Below are 14,994 nucleotides of genomic sequence, written 5' to 3'. Positions count from 1 at the left end.
AGAGAGAAATATGAGCAATATCACACTACAACGCTGGCAGTGCTAGCTCAATATCTCAGCGAGATTGAATGAAAAATGTATGAAAAGGGAGCAAAAGCAATCAGGCTTGAAGTCCTAAGTCTATGTGGAGGAAAAAATAAAGAAGGTAAGACTGTATTTCAGTTTCTGTACTTGTTTCTATGCATTTTGAGACAAAATAGAATGAATTTGCATGAAGCACACAGCAGTCAGTCTGCTCTGCTACTCTACTTCACTTTGAGAGAAAACACTGTGGGAATCTCAAGCAGTTGAAATATGTTTTCTGCGTGTGTGTGAGTGTGTGTGTCACCAGTTTGATTTTAATGAATTTGTACATTTTGCATCTCTCACTCATTAACTCAAGGATCTGAAGGTTCAGTGGTTGTCTTGGAAATTAATTTGAGAATTACGTTTGTGCTATGGCTATGGTCAGCACAGGCATGTTAAGGTTAAGGTAAGGCATATAGTTGTGATGCTGAAAGGATACAGTTAGCCATATTCTAGATTTTTTTTCATTCTAGATTTTTGTTAAACGAGCACCAAGAAAAGATGAAACTAACAATTTCACTTTGCGACTTCCCTACCCTGCCTGTGGCTCTTAGCATCAAGCATAATTGTCTCTAAATCATTGAAAAAGCATCACAAATAAACACTTTCATTTTTTTAAAAGCTAAATAATTTAAACCGGCCAGCTGCTGTAGTTTTTTTACAAATGTAACTCAGACAGAAGTACATTTTGTTGGGGACTATTTTCAGCTGCGGATTAATACACATTTGGTGCGCTGGTGAGTATTTATGGCATGAGGACAGTTGACTGTATGTGGGATCGACTCACGTTGAGCTGTCCATGTTTCCATGTTAATGGTAACGAAGGAACATGTTGTCAAGAGCAACAGTGTGATTCAACAGTTTCTGGACAATGATGGAGGTCTGTGGTACAAAGGAATGAGCTGAGGATACACAGACAAACGCTAGGATGTTGGTCAGATCAAACCCTAACCTTGATCAATAATCCAGGTTAGGGTTTGTGGACAGTATCACGTCAGTGAGGTGTGGGTTTTGTCTATGACAGCTGTTTAAATTTCAGGTCATGGGATACATACACACTGCAGCTGTCAGTCAGTTGTAGTAAACCATGTGACTGTGGGTACAAGCCCTTCCACTATCTGTGTGTTAAAGTCCTTGTCGCTACAGAAAACAACAACAACAACAACAACAACCTCTAAGATAGTAACCTAAACACTGAGCTATACTGAAAATGGCTAGTTGTCCTAACCGTAACCTGGTCACTGACGGCATGAATCTAAACAAGCTAGCAGCTGGTGCATTTTCTTTTGCAGGGACCATTTTAATATTCCAGAAAAACAAGCTCCACCCTCCATCATCGCTGCATCATGGGCTTTGCGCTGCCCAAGACAACTGCGATTGGTTGAAAGAAAGAGAAACAAGCAAATACAAACAAGGTCTATGTTCCCATCAGAGACGGTTCACACACCTGCTCATAGAACTCGTTGACAATGCCCTCCGTCCACTGCAGATGCAGGTCCTTGCACTTCAGAGGCCCATTGATGTCGGCCAGTTTAATGCACATCTGGCAGACCAGCAGCCTGTCGTTCTCGTTAGACCAATCAATACCAGTGGATGGCTCGTCACCCGCCTACAGGATCAGCAAACAGACATATTGTCATTTAACATATTCAAACATGTGGGCAGACACAGCATGTGATATGCAGATATTATGCAAATGCAATGCCATTGATCTGCTGTTCAAAGATTCTGTATTCATATTAATGTCTAGACGGTTTACTAATCAGGGAGAAGGCATGCAGCAACACTGAAATGCACTGTGGATGACACAAAAGCACTGACGACTTCATTCTTCTTCAATGTAGCTTCCACCTGTGTTATGAGGTACATAAGCTACACATAAGCATATACATATATAAATGTAGCCCATTTACCATAAGCAGACTTTTTCCTGTGATGAACGGCCCTTTATTTAAAAAGCTAGAGGTTACAATTACGATGCTTTATGACCACGACAGATGTAGTTATGTATAGATAGATAGATTCACAGATACAAATAGCTCTTTGAATAAAGTCAGAAATTTTAGATTATCGAATTATATCTCCAGATGTGGCAGAACTCAAACACCTGAAGTTAAAGCATCCACTAATCTCAACACTGTTTGAGCGGTGGATTCGACTAATTTGTTATTTCCAGTTATGCTTAATGAGCCTCAGATGTGGAGAAGGAGGACCACTGACTTCCAGAGTCTTATCACTCTAACCTAATAACTCTGGAAGCTGAAGAGATAAACTTGCCGGGTACTTCACAGAAAGCTAATTTGCTTCCAGGAAGAGCAGAGCAGCAGCGAGACACACTGCTGTTATGTCTGCTGCCAAGTCAGCAAGCTCAATGCTAGCTGACAGGCCGCGGCCATCGAGCACCACCACTGTGCTAATACTCACAACGGAAAAAACCCGAGACCCTCAAATCCAAAGCCAACATTCTGTCTGCACTCAAACCAGTTCTTAAAAAGCCGCGGGGTGCTTTGTGTTGTTGACTTGAGCTCAACATATTGCAAGTGCTGCAATGTTCTGCACAAACAGACCTGTTCCTCGAAAACCACTGGATATTTCCCTTTCAATGAAGCTTTTCTTCAGTCTTAGAAGAGCTGAGGTATGAACGTATGAGGCCACCACCTCCACAGAATATACTTCATTCATTCGACTAAATAATAGTGCTGCTGTTGGAAGTTCATCAGTCAATTCATTATTCAGTCAATCTACATTCCAACGACAACAAAATAAGAAGAAGAATTCAAACATAAACTTTTCACTTCGTATCTGAGGTATTCATAACGCAGCGTTGGCACTGACCCACAGTCCTAAACCACCCAAACTGCTAAAGTTAAAGGTGAACAAACAATCCAAGAAGTTCTCAACTAACAGTCATATCTTTTCAACACTTAATGTCAAACAGCCTCAGAAATACCTTGGCATTGAACTCGGCTAGGAAGTCAAAGTGCTTCTTCAGGTCAGTGGCCAGTATGGCCTCAATGACCAGGAAACGGAAACGCTTGAACTCCACGTGGTCCAGGTTGACGAGGAAGTTGTACTCTGGACAGGACATGAAGAGGTTCCAGGCTGAGGCAGCGTGGTGGTTTTCCAGAACGGATCGATCGTTGTAGAGCACTGCCTGCAAACACACAGACACTTCAGCCGGGACGCTTCAGAACACAAATAAAACACAGTGTGATAATTTTCTCATCCTTGTTGACATATACACCAAAAGACAATATATTTTATTTTAATCAGATCCTGATCGGATAGTGTTCTCTACTATAGGCTGAGTAGCTCAAGTACCTGCGGGGCGCTTGTGGCCACCAGGAAAGCGTTGGTCCGCCCGGGGTGGTCGTAGTCGTGCATTGCAGCAGCCACGTAAAGGGCCATGAGCTCCAGAGCAGGTATGAGGCCTGACAGGCAGCCATAACCGTCTTCTGACACAGTGTAGGTCTTTGAAACCAGGAACCCCATATGACTGTGTGTTATTCCACTGTCGGAGTCTAGCCGCAGGGGAACAGACAAAGTGTGGAGGGTGAGGAGCAGGGTGGCAGAATTAACACAAACACACACACCGTACGTTCATGTGCACACACGCGCTCTGCGGCACACGCGTGATGTTCAAATCCACTTATATGTGGATCAAAGGGATGGCCCTAGTAAGGCATACAAATGAGGTTATGGAAATATGGGTGAGAGGGAACTCTAATCTGCCTGCAATTTCATGCTGTTCTTGACTTCAAATAGTGTTTGGTGCGTAAATGTGAGCGCCAAAAGCCTGAGTAAGATAAGACAAACTGTGAGTAGGATAAGAACACATATTCCTGCAGGTTTGATGCTCTGACATTAGTGAGATGGCTCACAGCAAAGCTGCAGGCAGATGGAAAGAATCTAAATAAAAAAGTGTGGATGAGCATATAGACAGTCTTTATGGTGGTAAATGGCTTAACAAAAGTTAGAAAAACTCAACAAAAAGGTATTCAGAGTTCATGTGTTCTCATGTAGCAACTAAATTGATGTTAACACGCTTTCACATACACACCAGCACCCCTGCGAGGACAGCAGGATGGTGGCCTTCATGTCCTAATGGACTCACCTGAGTCACTGGCAGAGCCGTGGTCAGTGATGAGGCTGGGCAGACCAGGAACAGGCTGCGTGGTGAGGTACCAGACTGCGTGGAGAACATCTGTGGCGTGGACCCTGTTGTGATCTGGGTCGGGAAAGAAAAGTGTGTGTAATCTCCCCCACCAGGGTGTGCTGTCGGGCTGCTTATGTTTCTTGTAACACCATAAAGGCCACATACTGCACAGTCAGATACTGTATCACTAACGCTGGAAAAACTGTACAACACTTCCCTCTAGTGGCGGGTTTCATTGTTACAGCTGCAAACCAGGTCACACGACAAAATGAAAAACAGAAGAAGAGACAGATGTTCAAACTTACATGGTATGTTTCTGTAACCATTCTCAAGGGCATGGAAGTAATTCATGAATTCTTTTACAGGGATCTTGAAGGTCTCAAAGAGGCCAGTGTCTTCAAAGAGCCTATAGGAGACCTGAAACACAAGCATCACATAGTCTGTGAACATCACTGTGCTCGGATAATCAACACATTACATGGAAGAGGAGTAATAATAATAATAATAATAATAATAATAATAATAATAATAAAAAAAAAAACAGGAAAATGTTGTTAATAAATGCTACTTTTGTGGTATTTTAAATAAAATGATGCAATGATGTCTTAGTATCTTCATAGATAGTTTCATTGACACTCTGGTTGACCTCATCATCTTCATCGTTGGTGCTCACCTGACTGAGGATCCGTCCACATTTCCCATTGGTCCTCTCCATCAAACTGAAGATGGGGAAGTTCCAATTGTTCAGCTGACTCATCAAAGGCTCTAAGTCCTCCATCAATAATGGCTCTGGAGCCAGTATCGGTTTGTCCTGTACAAGTGACAGACGATGAAAAGTGGTTTGTACATGCAGTATAGATAATGTGCAGTATGTTACAATGTGATGCAGTTGAGCCTCATGAACAACAACGATCAGCCTCGCCTCACCTCAGGAGGTATTAGTGGGTGGAGGATGACATTCTGGGCAGTGTTTTTTCCTTCCTCTGTGTCCTCCTCTGTATGTGCTACATCACTGCTGTCACTGTGGTTGGCTTCGTGGGTGCTGTCATAGTCTGACGACACGACCACTTGGTCCTCCGCTATTAGAAGAAGAAACAAAGAGATGTCACGCTGCGGCCAACGAGAAAGATCCGCTGTTAATCTCCTGAAGCGGATGCATGTCCTCAGGTTTTTGGGGAATTTTGCTATAGCCGGTGATTTCCTGTAACTGCCAGAGTGAAATGCTTCAGGACGGTCTTGTGTTCATTAACTTTGGTGCATCCCTTACTCGAAACATGTCTTACAGTGTGTGTGTGTGTGTGTGTGTGTGTGTGCGGGCAGTGATGCTTTATGCAGTAGGGTTCGTATCAACGGAAAAACTGGTATGTCTTCATTTTAAATACTGGGTCTCTAACAGATCGTCTACTGAACACTGGTACATAATGGCCCAAGGTACATTGGAAGTATCTATTTGCACTTTGATGTAACACCAAGAAAAAACTGATTTCCTGGTACAGGCTCAGACAGAAAGAGAAACACTTTGATATCGCATATATATGCCCACAAACACCTTTCCTCTGCTGCTTGGAGGCAGTGCTGGTAATGATAGAAAGAGAGAGGGCTGAGAGCATACCTGACCGTGGTATCCTGTCTCCCTTGTCTATTGAGCCCTCCCCATGGCTCAGTTTGATGTATGGTCTCCCACAGCTGCAGAAAAGAGGGGTTTAACAGGTTAAAGGGCATAGAAGGGAAATGTTTCATTTAACGCCACACGTAAGACATTCCCAGTTTGCAGCTGGTGGTGTGCTGCATCTTCGACTGCTGCATATAGATGTCATAATCAATCAATTTCAGTGACTTTTAAAGGAGAAAATGTTCAACATCAATGCTCTGTGATGCATACTGAAAGACTGCTGCAGTAAGTGTCCAATACCAACAATATCAGGGAAGATTTCAGCCTCTGCTTTACATCCAAATGTGTATGGAGACATCTGCTGATCAAATGCAAGAAGCTGTTTTGTAGTTTAGTAGGATGAGATGAAATATTAATTACAAAATTTGGTGTTTATAATAATCGTGGGTTTTGTTTGGCAGGACTGATTGTCAAAAACTAGTCCAGACCCCAGAATCAACAGAAGCATTGGGAGACAACTGAAGAATAGTTTGTGTTTGTTTGCAGAAAACGAAACGTCTGTAGCTGCGCCAAAGAATTGGGAATAATGCCATTCACTACATCTGTCTTTGATGTCTAACCAGTCGGCAGAAGTTGTCAAGAAAAAAAAAAATCTTAATGGGATTCCTACTGTGCTGTCCCCACATGAAACAGACGCTGTACAGATGCTTTAAGAAAAATACTCATTAATGAACTTAATGGATGCGCACATTAACACAATGCAAAGAGAATAAACAACAAAACAAATTCGAAACAGGCAGCGTTATAAATGACTCGTTAGAAAACGAGCCCACCCTCTTTGAGCTTTATGACAAAGCAGCGACAGAAACAACTTCGTGCTCGCCGCAAACTTAGAGACAGATGAAAGTATTCACATTCATTGACTGGTTTATAAATCAAACAGCAAATATTAGCTTTCACGGAGCGAGCCTTGAGCCGGCCGGCGCTGGTTAGTTAGCTGTGTGACACCATGGGGAGCCTCCCGAGCTGCTCTCAACAGCTTTTCCATGTTTCTCGACTGAGGCCTCTGTCAGGCTGTAGGTGGTTCCAATTAAAATACCTCTCCCTAAATGTTGTAAAACCTGCCTTCTCAGGGCAGGAAATGCCTGCCGTTAGAGCGTGGTGTCACAGGGAGCACAAAGGCCTGTAGTGTGTCTATCTCCTTCTGATAAATTGTTTCTTGAACACTTTTGAGCTGTACCCACCCTGCCTAATGGTCCTGAGGCCCCAACAAAGGGAGTTCTGTTGTGTTTGCATGGCCAGGTCGGACCGCTGCGTGTAATGCCTAGCAGGTGTGGAATATAAAATAGTTTGATAGTTTGGCGGGCGAACAGTTAGTACATTATTGTCAGGGGGGTCTGGGCAGGCAGCAGCGCTTGGCTTAAAAGGTTTACTTTTAATGAAAGTTGAGGAACTGGCAGACACTCTTCCTATTCTGCTAATGCAGCAGAATAGCCTCGGCTACTGACATTGAGCCTTCGGCGCAGAATGTAAATAAGGAGGACGGCCATTTTCACTGGAGGAATCTGTCAGTCACGTATCAAGTGACTCTGCTGCTATCACAAAAAACCTCTTCAGTGTAGTTACAGTAGTTAGCACTGTAGTTAGAGTAATTTAACTGTCACAGTGAGATATACCGACAGTGCAAAGGCAAAATACATTCCTCTGTGTTTTTGTTTCAGCCACGTCTCCTCTTAATCTCTTTTATATACTAATAATGTCTACCTCAAACCTCTGGAATAATGTAACGTCTGCAGATGTGTTTGTTCAGTCAAGGAAACATCCTGCATCCTGTGGTACAGTTGGATTTAGGCAACAAAAACACTCGGTTAAGGTTAGGAAAAGATCATGGTTTTTGTTTAATATAGAAAAAATAAACACATCCGGTCTCGTGCTCCGAGTCAAAGTGGAGTTTTTCATTCTTTAACCAAAACCACCATTTTTCTCTAACCTTAAACAAGTGCTGCGAGGGCCTAAACACAACCATCAGAACATGAATTACGCTGCAGCTGCCACAAGTGGATCCCATAATTCTTTCAAGTGGACAATTTAGGGCAAACAAGTTAAATATGCTGTCACTGAACGTTTGGGAGGTACGTTTGCAACTAACAGTTATTTTCATTAGTAATATGTGCTGATTATTTTCTCAGTTGATTAGCTTGGTCTGTAAAGTGTCAAAAAATGTTGAAAATAAATGCAGTTTCACAGGTCTTAAAAAGCCAACAAAGCCAGAAATCTTACACTTTCTTTCATAGAGGACTAAAAAACCCAGCAAATATTAGATTGAATGATTAATTGATGAGCAATGATTTTTTGTGGTTTGACTAATTGATCAATCTTTTCTTTTCTAGATAACTAATCTCTTCATGGAATAGAAGTTAGAAAACCAAGCATAGAGACAGGGTCACATTACTGAGCATCATCGTCTGTAGCTTAAATCTCACCTGTCATTTTTAGTGTTAAACAATATTGTGGCACTTGGGATGAAGGACTTCTCAAAGACATCTTTAGTTACCAGAAAGACTCTATAGCGCCTCCCAGAGGTCGAAGAGAGGATGGGAGGCATTTGCTGTTAAAAAAATAGGTCCTTTTTTTTACAGGGGTAGCAACACAAAGGTCAATGGTCAAAACTGGTTTCCTGCTTTGCACATAATTAAACAAATTTCACAAATGAATGTCAAAGTGAATTGGCAACAGTCAATTGAGAGTCTTTCTCTGAGGTAGTAAATGACTCCTGCTCTCATACAAAAGCACCTTGGCACTCTCCAGTATGAACCTTAATCAAGTAAATTTTCCTGCAATAGGAAATAGTGCATAAATTGCAGCATTGTCCACTATTTCTGAGAGCAGTCCTGCTAACATCTCCCATTCCCATGTTGCTTATCTTAATGCTTCGGGCCGTGCAGTAAGCTCTGACCGGCCTCTGCCCGCTCCCCTCTCCGCTGAAGTTTACTCCCAGATTTTATACTCAGCCACTCACAGCAGGTTGACAGATTACCTTTGGTTCAGAGCCCAAACGGACAGTGTCCAAGCCACGATAAACACTGCAGCCATTATTTCTGCTTCCAGTAATCTACCTACTCTCGAGCCAGATGACGTGAAGAAGATAACAGCACAGTGGCCGGGGCTGAGGGAAATGGAAGGTATTCAATCGCCCTCTTTTTTTGCCGGGTCTGTCCGATAAAAGAGCCGATATTGTAGCTTTGAAGTTGGTGTTATTCCTTCTTAACGCTGTACGTCACTGAGAGCTGACATGATGGAAAAAGGAGGGAGGAAAAAAAAGATGCCTAATGTCCTAATTAAGATTGTACAGATTTGATGATGGAGCAGAGAGAAGGCAATTGAAGCCATGTGTTCATTTTCTCCCAGCCTCCCCTCCACGTGTTCTCTCTCACCCTCCCTCTTCCTGACCATTTTCACCGCTTACTTTTCTGTGAGGGCTGCATGTCAGTGAATGGCTGTTGGGGTTTTGTGTGATCTGTAAAGAAAATAATATGTTTCTGTAGCCTTGGCCAGGTCTCATAAGGGAGAATACTGCTAATAAAGATATGTTACAGTACATGAATTACAAACACACTCCTCAAAACTTGTGATTGTTGTGTTGAAGCCCACTTGAGGGATGTCGTGTTGGCAGGTGGCTGATTGCTAAGAGACCATCACAGGTTTGATCCTGACAACATCGCCCTGTTTAAGTGTCTTTTGGCTGGATGCTGAAGCCTTACCAGCGCTGCCTTTCATTTCAGGCACCTGGATAAGAGCCAGATGCCTAAAACAAAATGTAAATAAAGTGTTGCTCAGAAGAGAGCCCTCTCAGCTGCAGTAAACTAAACCCAGGGACTCTCTGTACTCTTCAATTGTGTCTGTATAACCCCTGCCAGGAGAAGCAGCTGTGACAGTGTATGTGTATGTGTGTTAATTGTGGGGTTCTGGTGACTGGGGAGAGGCCCAGGTGTTTGTTTATACTCACACCACCATAAGTGGCCATAGCCGGGGCCTGCTGCTGGGCTGGGCTGAGCTTTAAGACCAGGCGAAGGGGCTTTGTGTACAGAAGCTGCTCACTGTGCTTACATTTACAGAATTTGTTCAAGTGTCACGCCGCCAACGTGCAAACAGACGCAAACTGACAGATGCAGCCCACACAGTTCTTTAGAGGGCTCAAGACACAAAACAAAACTTTTTTTTTTTTTTTTTTTTTTGCAGGGCTGCCAACTCAGTGCGGTAAACAATATCATTTAGAAGTTTGGGTCCATGGGTGCCATATCATGTCAAAGAGGTGTAAATATGTTTTATTACAAAGAAGAGAGATGGGTCAAGTAGTATTTTAGCTCTACCTGTACAATGAGTGACACCTGCAGCATTATGATTTACTCTGCATGTTATAACTGTGTCTGTGCAGCAGAGGCACAGCAGTCTTTGTTTTGTTATCATGATTTGCAGGCCAGGGCCATTGTGGAGATAAGTGATATTAACAGTTTGTGTTTTTATCCTGTGTCATGCTTCAGTTTTATGCATGCATTTTTGTAATATGCTATTCATAGCTTTATTTCATTTCCTTTTTTTTTTGTTTCTTTGCATGTCCAGGTTGGGTTAAATCTGTGTTTGCTTTCTCCTGTTTTGTTGTACATATTTGGACAAATACTTTATGTGTTGATTGCTTTTGAGCCAACAAACAGTGTAACAATTATGTTGTCCACAGACAGCTTTTGTCTTTATATTGAATTGATCAGCAGCGGATTTTAATATATGATTAAAAAGGCAATTCTACCTCAGAATTTGCTTTGTAAGTGAGTAGCATGAGGATGTCACATGCACAAAGAGCTCTTTCAAAGATTACATTCTGGGAACTTGAATACGGAGACACTTGGAAAGCTGAGTGTTGAGCGCTGTTAAATGATCTCACTTGAACCCTCAGAATCTGCAAGTAATGTTAATGCTTTCTTAGTGGTCAGCAAAGAATGTGTTCGATAGACACGCTGATATGTGCAAAATTTACAGGAAAAATCTCTCTCTCTCTCTCACAGACACACACACACACATATTTTGCTATGCAAGACTGAGAAGTTCACCGCTACAGCAGGCTAAAAGTATACAGACAGACAGCCCAGATCACGTACACACACACAGGCAGACTACATGGAAACTCGAGCAAAGCACTTAAACACCTAAACATGATACAAGTGATTTTTAAACATCTCATTCATAAACCGTGAGCATCAATCTGCTGCTATATCTGCCACCACAAGATGTTGGAACCTGGCTTCTGGGATTTTCTCCCATTTAGCCACAAGAGCATTAGTGAGGTTGGGCTCCGTGTTTGGAGATAAGTCAGCATTCAAATTCATCCAAACGGCGTTTGATGGGGTTAAGGTCTCTGTGCAGGGAAACCCAGAACTCCACTCTCTTCAACAATTTCCTTCCGGGCCTTGTTTGTGAACGGAGGCAATGTCGTTCTGAAACAGGAAATAGCCTTCCCCAAACGGCTGTCACAAAGTTGGAAGAAGACTATTGTCTAAAATATCACTGTGTGTTGGAAAATTAGGATTTCCCGTTATTGGTAACCTCACGGCCAGATTGTTTGTTACACAGAACCATCTGGGAAGTTGTCCTTGGAAACTGTCTGGAAAAGGGCAGGCAGTTTAAAAAATACTTTAAGGTGATTGGACGAACCATCTGTCTATCACTATCTATCACAGATGAGCCATGTGATGTAGTAGGACTGTTTGGAGAAGAGTTGCTCTTCTTTCAGTGGAAAAAAACTCTTGAGCTCTGGTAGAACTGATGCTATAGCAGCATCTACGCTAACCTCTTTAGAGCCGCCATTGTTTTTTCTACCAAACAGTAGCTCCCCACTGTCATCACACCTGAACCTCGATCGTATCTCGCAAATCCAGCTGGAACAAAGCAAAACCAAAAAAGAGCAGACCAAAAGCACAAAAAAAGCATCTCAGATGTCCACATATTTTTGGACTTACAGTGTATTAACAGTATTGATCCATCGTGATAGATGCAGCAGCACCCTGATCTGCCCTTTTTAAGAAATGTTAAGAAGCAGGCCTTGTGCCAATAAGGTAAAAATCCATGGTAACATGACTGCACAAAACAGTTGAATCTAAAAGCACATGAGTAAAAGTTGATGGCCATAAACTGAGCAAATACTGAACTGCAGGCATTGTCTGGCTGGCTAGTTAGCATGTCTCCCCAGGCAGCTTGGCTCAAACAATAACCTTGTAAGACAGGAGCCACATGTTTTTACGGGAACTGTTCAGCTTTACAGCACAGTCATAATCAATTAATAGCTCCATGAAATAAATCTCCTCACAAAAAAAAAATACTTGAGTGGCTGAATTCTTCCACTGTTATCAACATGGATGAATTAACTTGAGTAGTAGTAAGATGAGTATATATACCAGCTAAACCAACTATAGTCAGTACAATGAACCTCTTGTACACCTGACTGGACAAACTGAGCACTTGCTGTCATGTGATTGGTCTTTGCTTCGAGTTTCCAAACTGAAAAAACATGTCAGTTCTTTTGCAGACATCAAATTTGGCCCAAAATTTCTAATTTAATCAGAGGTGAAGTAGGCCACGGAGCTGCAGAGTCATACCTCAAGTTTCAGGAGGTTTGCAAGAGCATTTTTTATCTAGAAGCTCACTGACTAGTCCTGTAAGTATGTTTGCGAGTAGATTCAAATCTCAAGTTACAGACATGAAACCACATGAGATGTTTTCCGTCTCTTTGACAGGTTGCACCCAAATCTTCATGTATTAGAATGGGAGATTTCTTAGCACTAGCCATACATGCAGACAGGGAGAAACAAGACACATCTGTTACTACTCTGCGTGTCTGCACATACACTTCCAAACAAATGCAACTGATCAACACAAAGGTTGTCACCAGTCGAAGCTGTATTGTTCGAATCCACACAGGCTGTTTTCAGCGTGTGTGTGTGCCAGTCAGACATCAGACGTGTCTTTGTGAAGTTCCACTACACATTAATAATTCAACTCCAGCGTCGGGTTTGGAGATCAGACAAATACTCTTATGCAACCTTTGAAAATTAAACTAACTTTGAACAGCAACAACGCACACACATACAGTACATATGCAAAAAAAACCCAAAACAAAACAACACTGTGTACTAACTTTCCCCCTAGTTTCACACAGCACAAGCACCTGTGGCTGCCACCCAGAAGCATCTATATTTGCAGACAAACGCTGGCCTACATCAGAAGACTTTCGTGCCCGTGACACAAACTCGACAGGGGAGAAACTGAATAAGGTAGATGAAACACGAAGACTGAGGCATAGTTAATATTTTAAGGACAGGGAGCATGTGCTGTCTAGTACTGCTTGTGCACCCACATCATAAAAACAGTGTATGCACGACAACTTGTATTCAGGTACACGCAAACATGCACAGCTGAAGAATTTCAAGCTGAATCCCCATTTACTGCTCTTTTGAATTTCATAAAACACATTATTACCCCTGAGCTGTTCTAAGATCATCCAAATACGTCACAGTAATCACAAAGTAATTGTAAGGAATGCAGTCTCACTGATCACAGCAAATTATGCAGAAATACTTCACTTAATTAGCAATTATGACTACTCTAATAAATTGAGTTCCTGTGTTTATTCTAGATTTAATGCATCAATGCGATTTACTAGCTACGCAAAAAACAGCAGAAACAAGCTATTTGTTGTGCTTTCAGCAGCGGGGGGACTGTGCTGTCTTGACATGTCCTGTCGGAACACAATGGAACTATCAGGCTGCATTTTCTCAACAGCTTTCGCGAAACCAAATGCATCCAGGCATAACCCCCACCACACAAATGCATGCTTGCATGCACACACAATCCCACTCATACACTCACCCGTGCTCACACATAACCTGCAACCTTCTCTATCCTGCAACGCTTTCCTCCCCAAAACTACAAAAACCTTTAAAGACTTCTAAAAAACCACATGCATACAGATTTTCTTCTGAAGCATGACGCTTCTGTGTAGCCTGAGTCTCGTGCTAGCTTCAGCTCTAATGTGCACAGAGTTGATGTGCGTCTTAGTTATTCAGGTTAATGCGTTCGCCTGTGGGGCATATTTCAATTCTGGCTCCCGTTGCACACACATCCTTTTCCGAACTGCTGCGCCATTACTGTTCACTCACGCTGATGTCTTTGCTACAGCCATGGTGCCGGGAATAAACCTCTTCAGAGTGACATTTCAGACTGTGGTAGCCATTGTAGGAGTCCTCCTTAAAGCATTTAAGGAACGTTTGTGTATACCTACAGTGTACATGTCGCACAGCAGGATCTAATTAGTATATTTAAACACAAAATTCTACGACTTAGCTTCGAACAAAGGAAGCCTTTTTCCATAAAACTCCTTTTGGGGAGGAAAAAATAGTAGGGCAAACAAAAGATAAAGGCTAAGTGGGACTGCATTCACTGAGTCTGGAACTGGAACACAAGTAAAAGTACGTTTCTGAGGATATGAGCGATGTGCTGAGAGAGAACAGAACAAAATCAGAACGATCAGAAGAATGATTCAGCTGTAGCTCAGCTACCTGCAGGTGAGCGTTTCATGGTAGGGCTTGATGCTGGCGCTGCGGTCCCTTCGGACGGGCCCGGGCTCGATGGTGGGAAGGCCTGTGGCGGAGGTGGTGGTGGTCCACGTGGAAGAGATCCTCCGCAGAAGACCAGGGTGGAGACTCCGCCTTAGACGCTGCACACACACAGGAAAATGCGTATACACACACGCAGTGCACACTATGGGAATCTCATCTCATCACTTTTTATATAAATGAAAAAATCATGCACATCTAACTGCAGGACTAAAAAAAAAAACATGGCTGTAATTGTGTTTGCATTTAGATAAAAGCTCAGAAAGTACTCCCACCTGTAAGATAAAGTTCATGGTTATTTGCTTTGTCTGCAGTCAAATGGATCATCTCATTGAGACAGTTGCTTTTCCTGAATCAGATTAAACAAATGATGCAGGTAATATAACCTGGAACATTTTTCATGACTGGAGGCACTTTCATTTTTGTCTTCATTGGATCCAAAGAGAATCAACACTGCGGTCATCACTGACTGGAGGATACTGGCAGGCAGCTGTGCC

General features: G+C 42.5%; 1 protein-coding gene across 1 annotated transcript in view; it reads right to left on the bottom strand.

Moving 5' to 3' along the window:
* Positions 1-14,994, bottom strand: part of pde3a (phosphodiesterase 3A, cGMP-inhibited) — a 70,758-nt gene that overhangs the window by 8,901 nt on the left and 46,863 nt on the right. The window contains exons 4-12 of the mRNA XM_041938708.1: positions 14,441-14,598; positions 5,835-5,908; positions 5,150-5,301; positions 4,896-5,033; positions 4,528-4,639; positions 4,181-4,294; positions 3,388-3,587; positions 3,017-3,220; positions 1,514-1,675 (exon numbers count right to left, since the gene is read on the bottom strand). Coding sequence (XP_041794642.1) covers positions 1,514-1,675; positions 3,017-3,220; positions 3,388-3,587; positions 4,181-4,294; positions 4,528-4,639; positions 4,896-5,033; positions 5,150-5,301; positions 5,835-5,908; positions 14,441-14,598 — 1,314 coding nt within the window. The remainder of the gene's footprint in view (positions 1-1,513; positions 1,676-3,016; positions 3,221-3,387; positions 3,588-4,180; positions 4,295-4,527; positions 4,640-4,895; positions 5,034-5,149; positions 5,302-5,834; positions 5,909-14,440; positions 14,599-14,994) is intronic.

Source organism: Chelmon rostratus, chromosome 6, assembly GCF_017976325.1.
Source record: "Chelmon rostratus isolate fCheRos1 chromosome 6, fCheRos1.pri, whole genome shotgun sequence".
NCBI lineage: Eukaryota > Metazoa > Chordata > Actinopteri > Chaetodontiformes > Chaetodontidae > Chelmon > Chelmon rostratus.
Note: the sequence above shows the minus strand (reverse complement) of the source record. Positions and strands in the feature narration are given on the sequence as shown.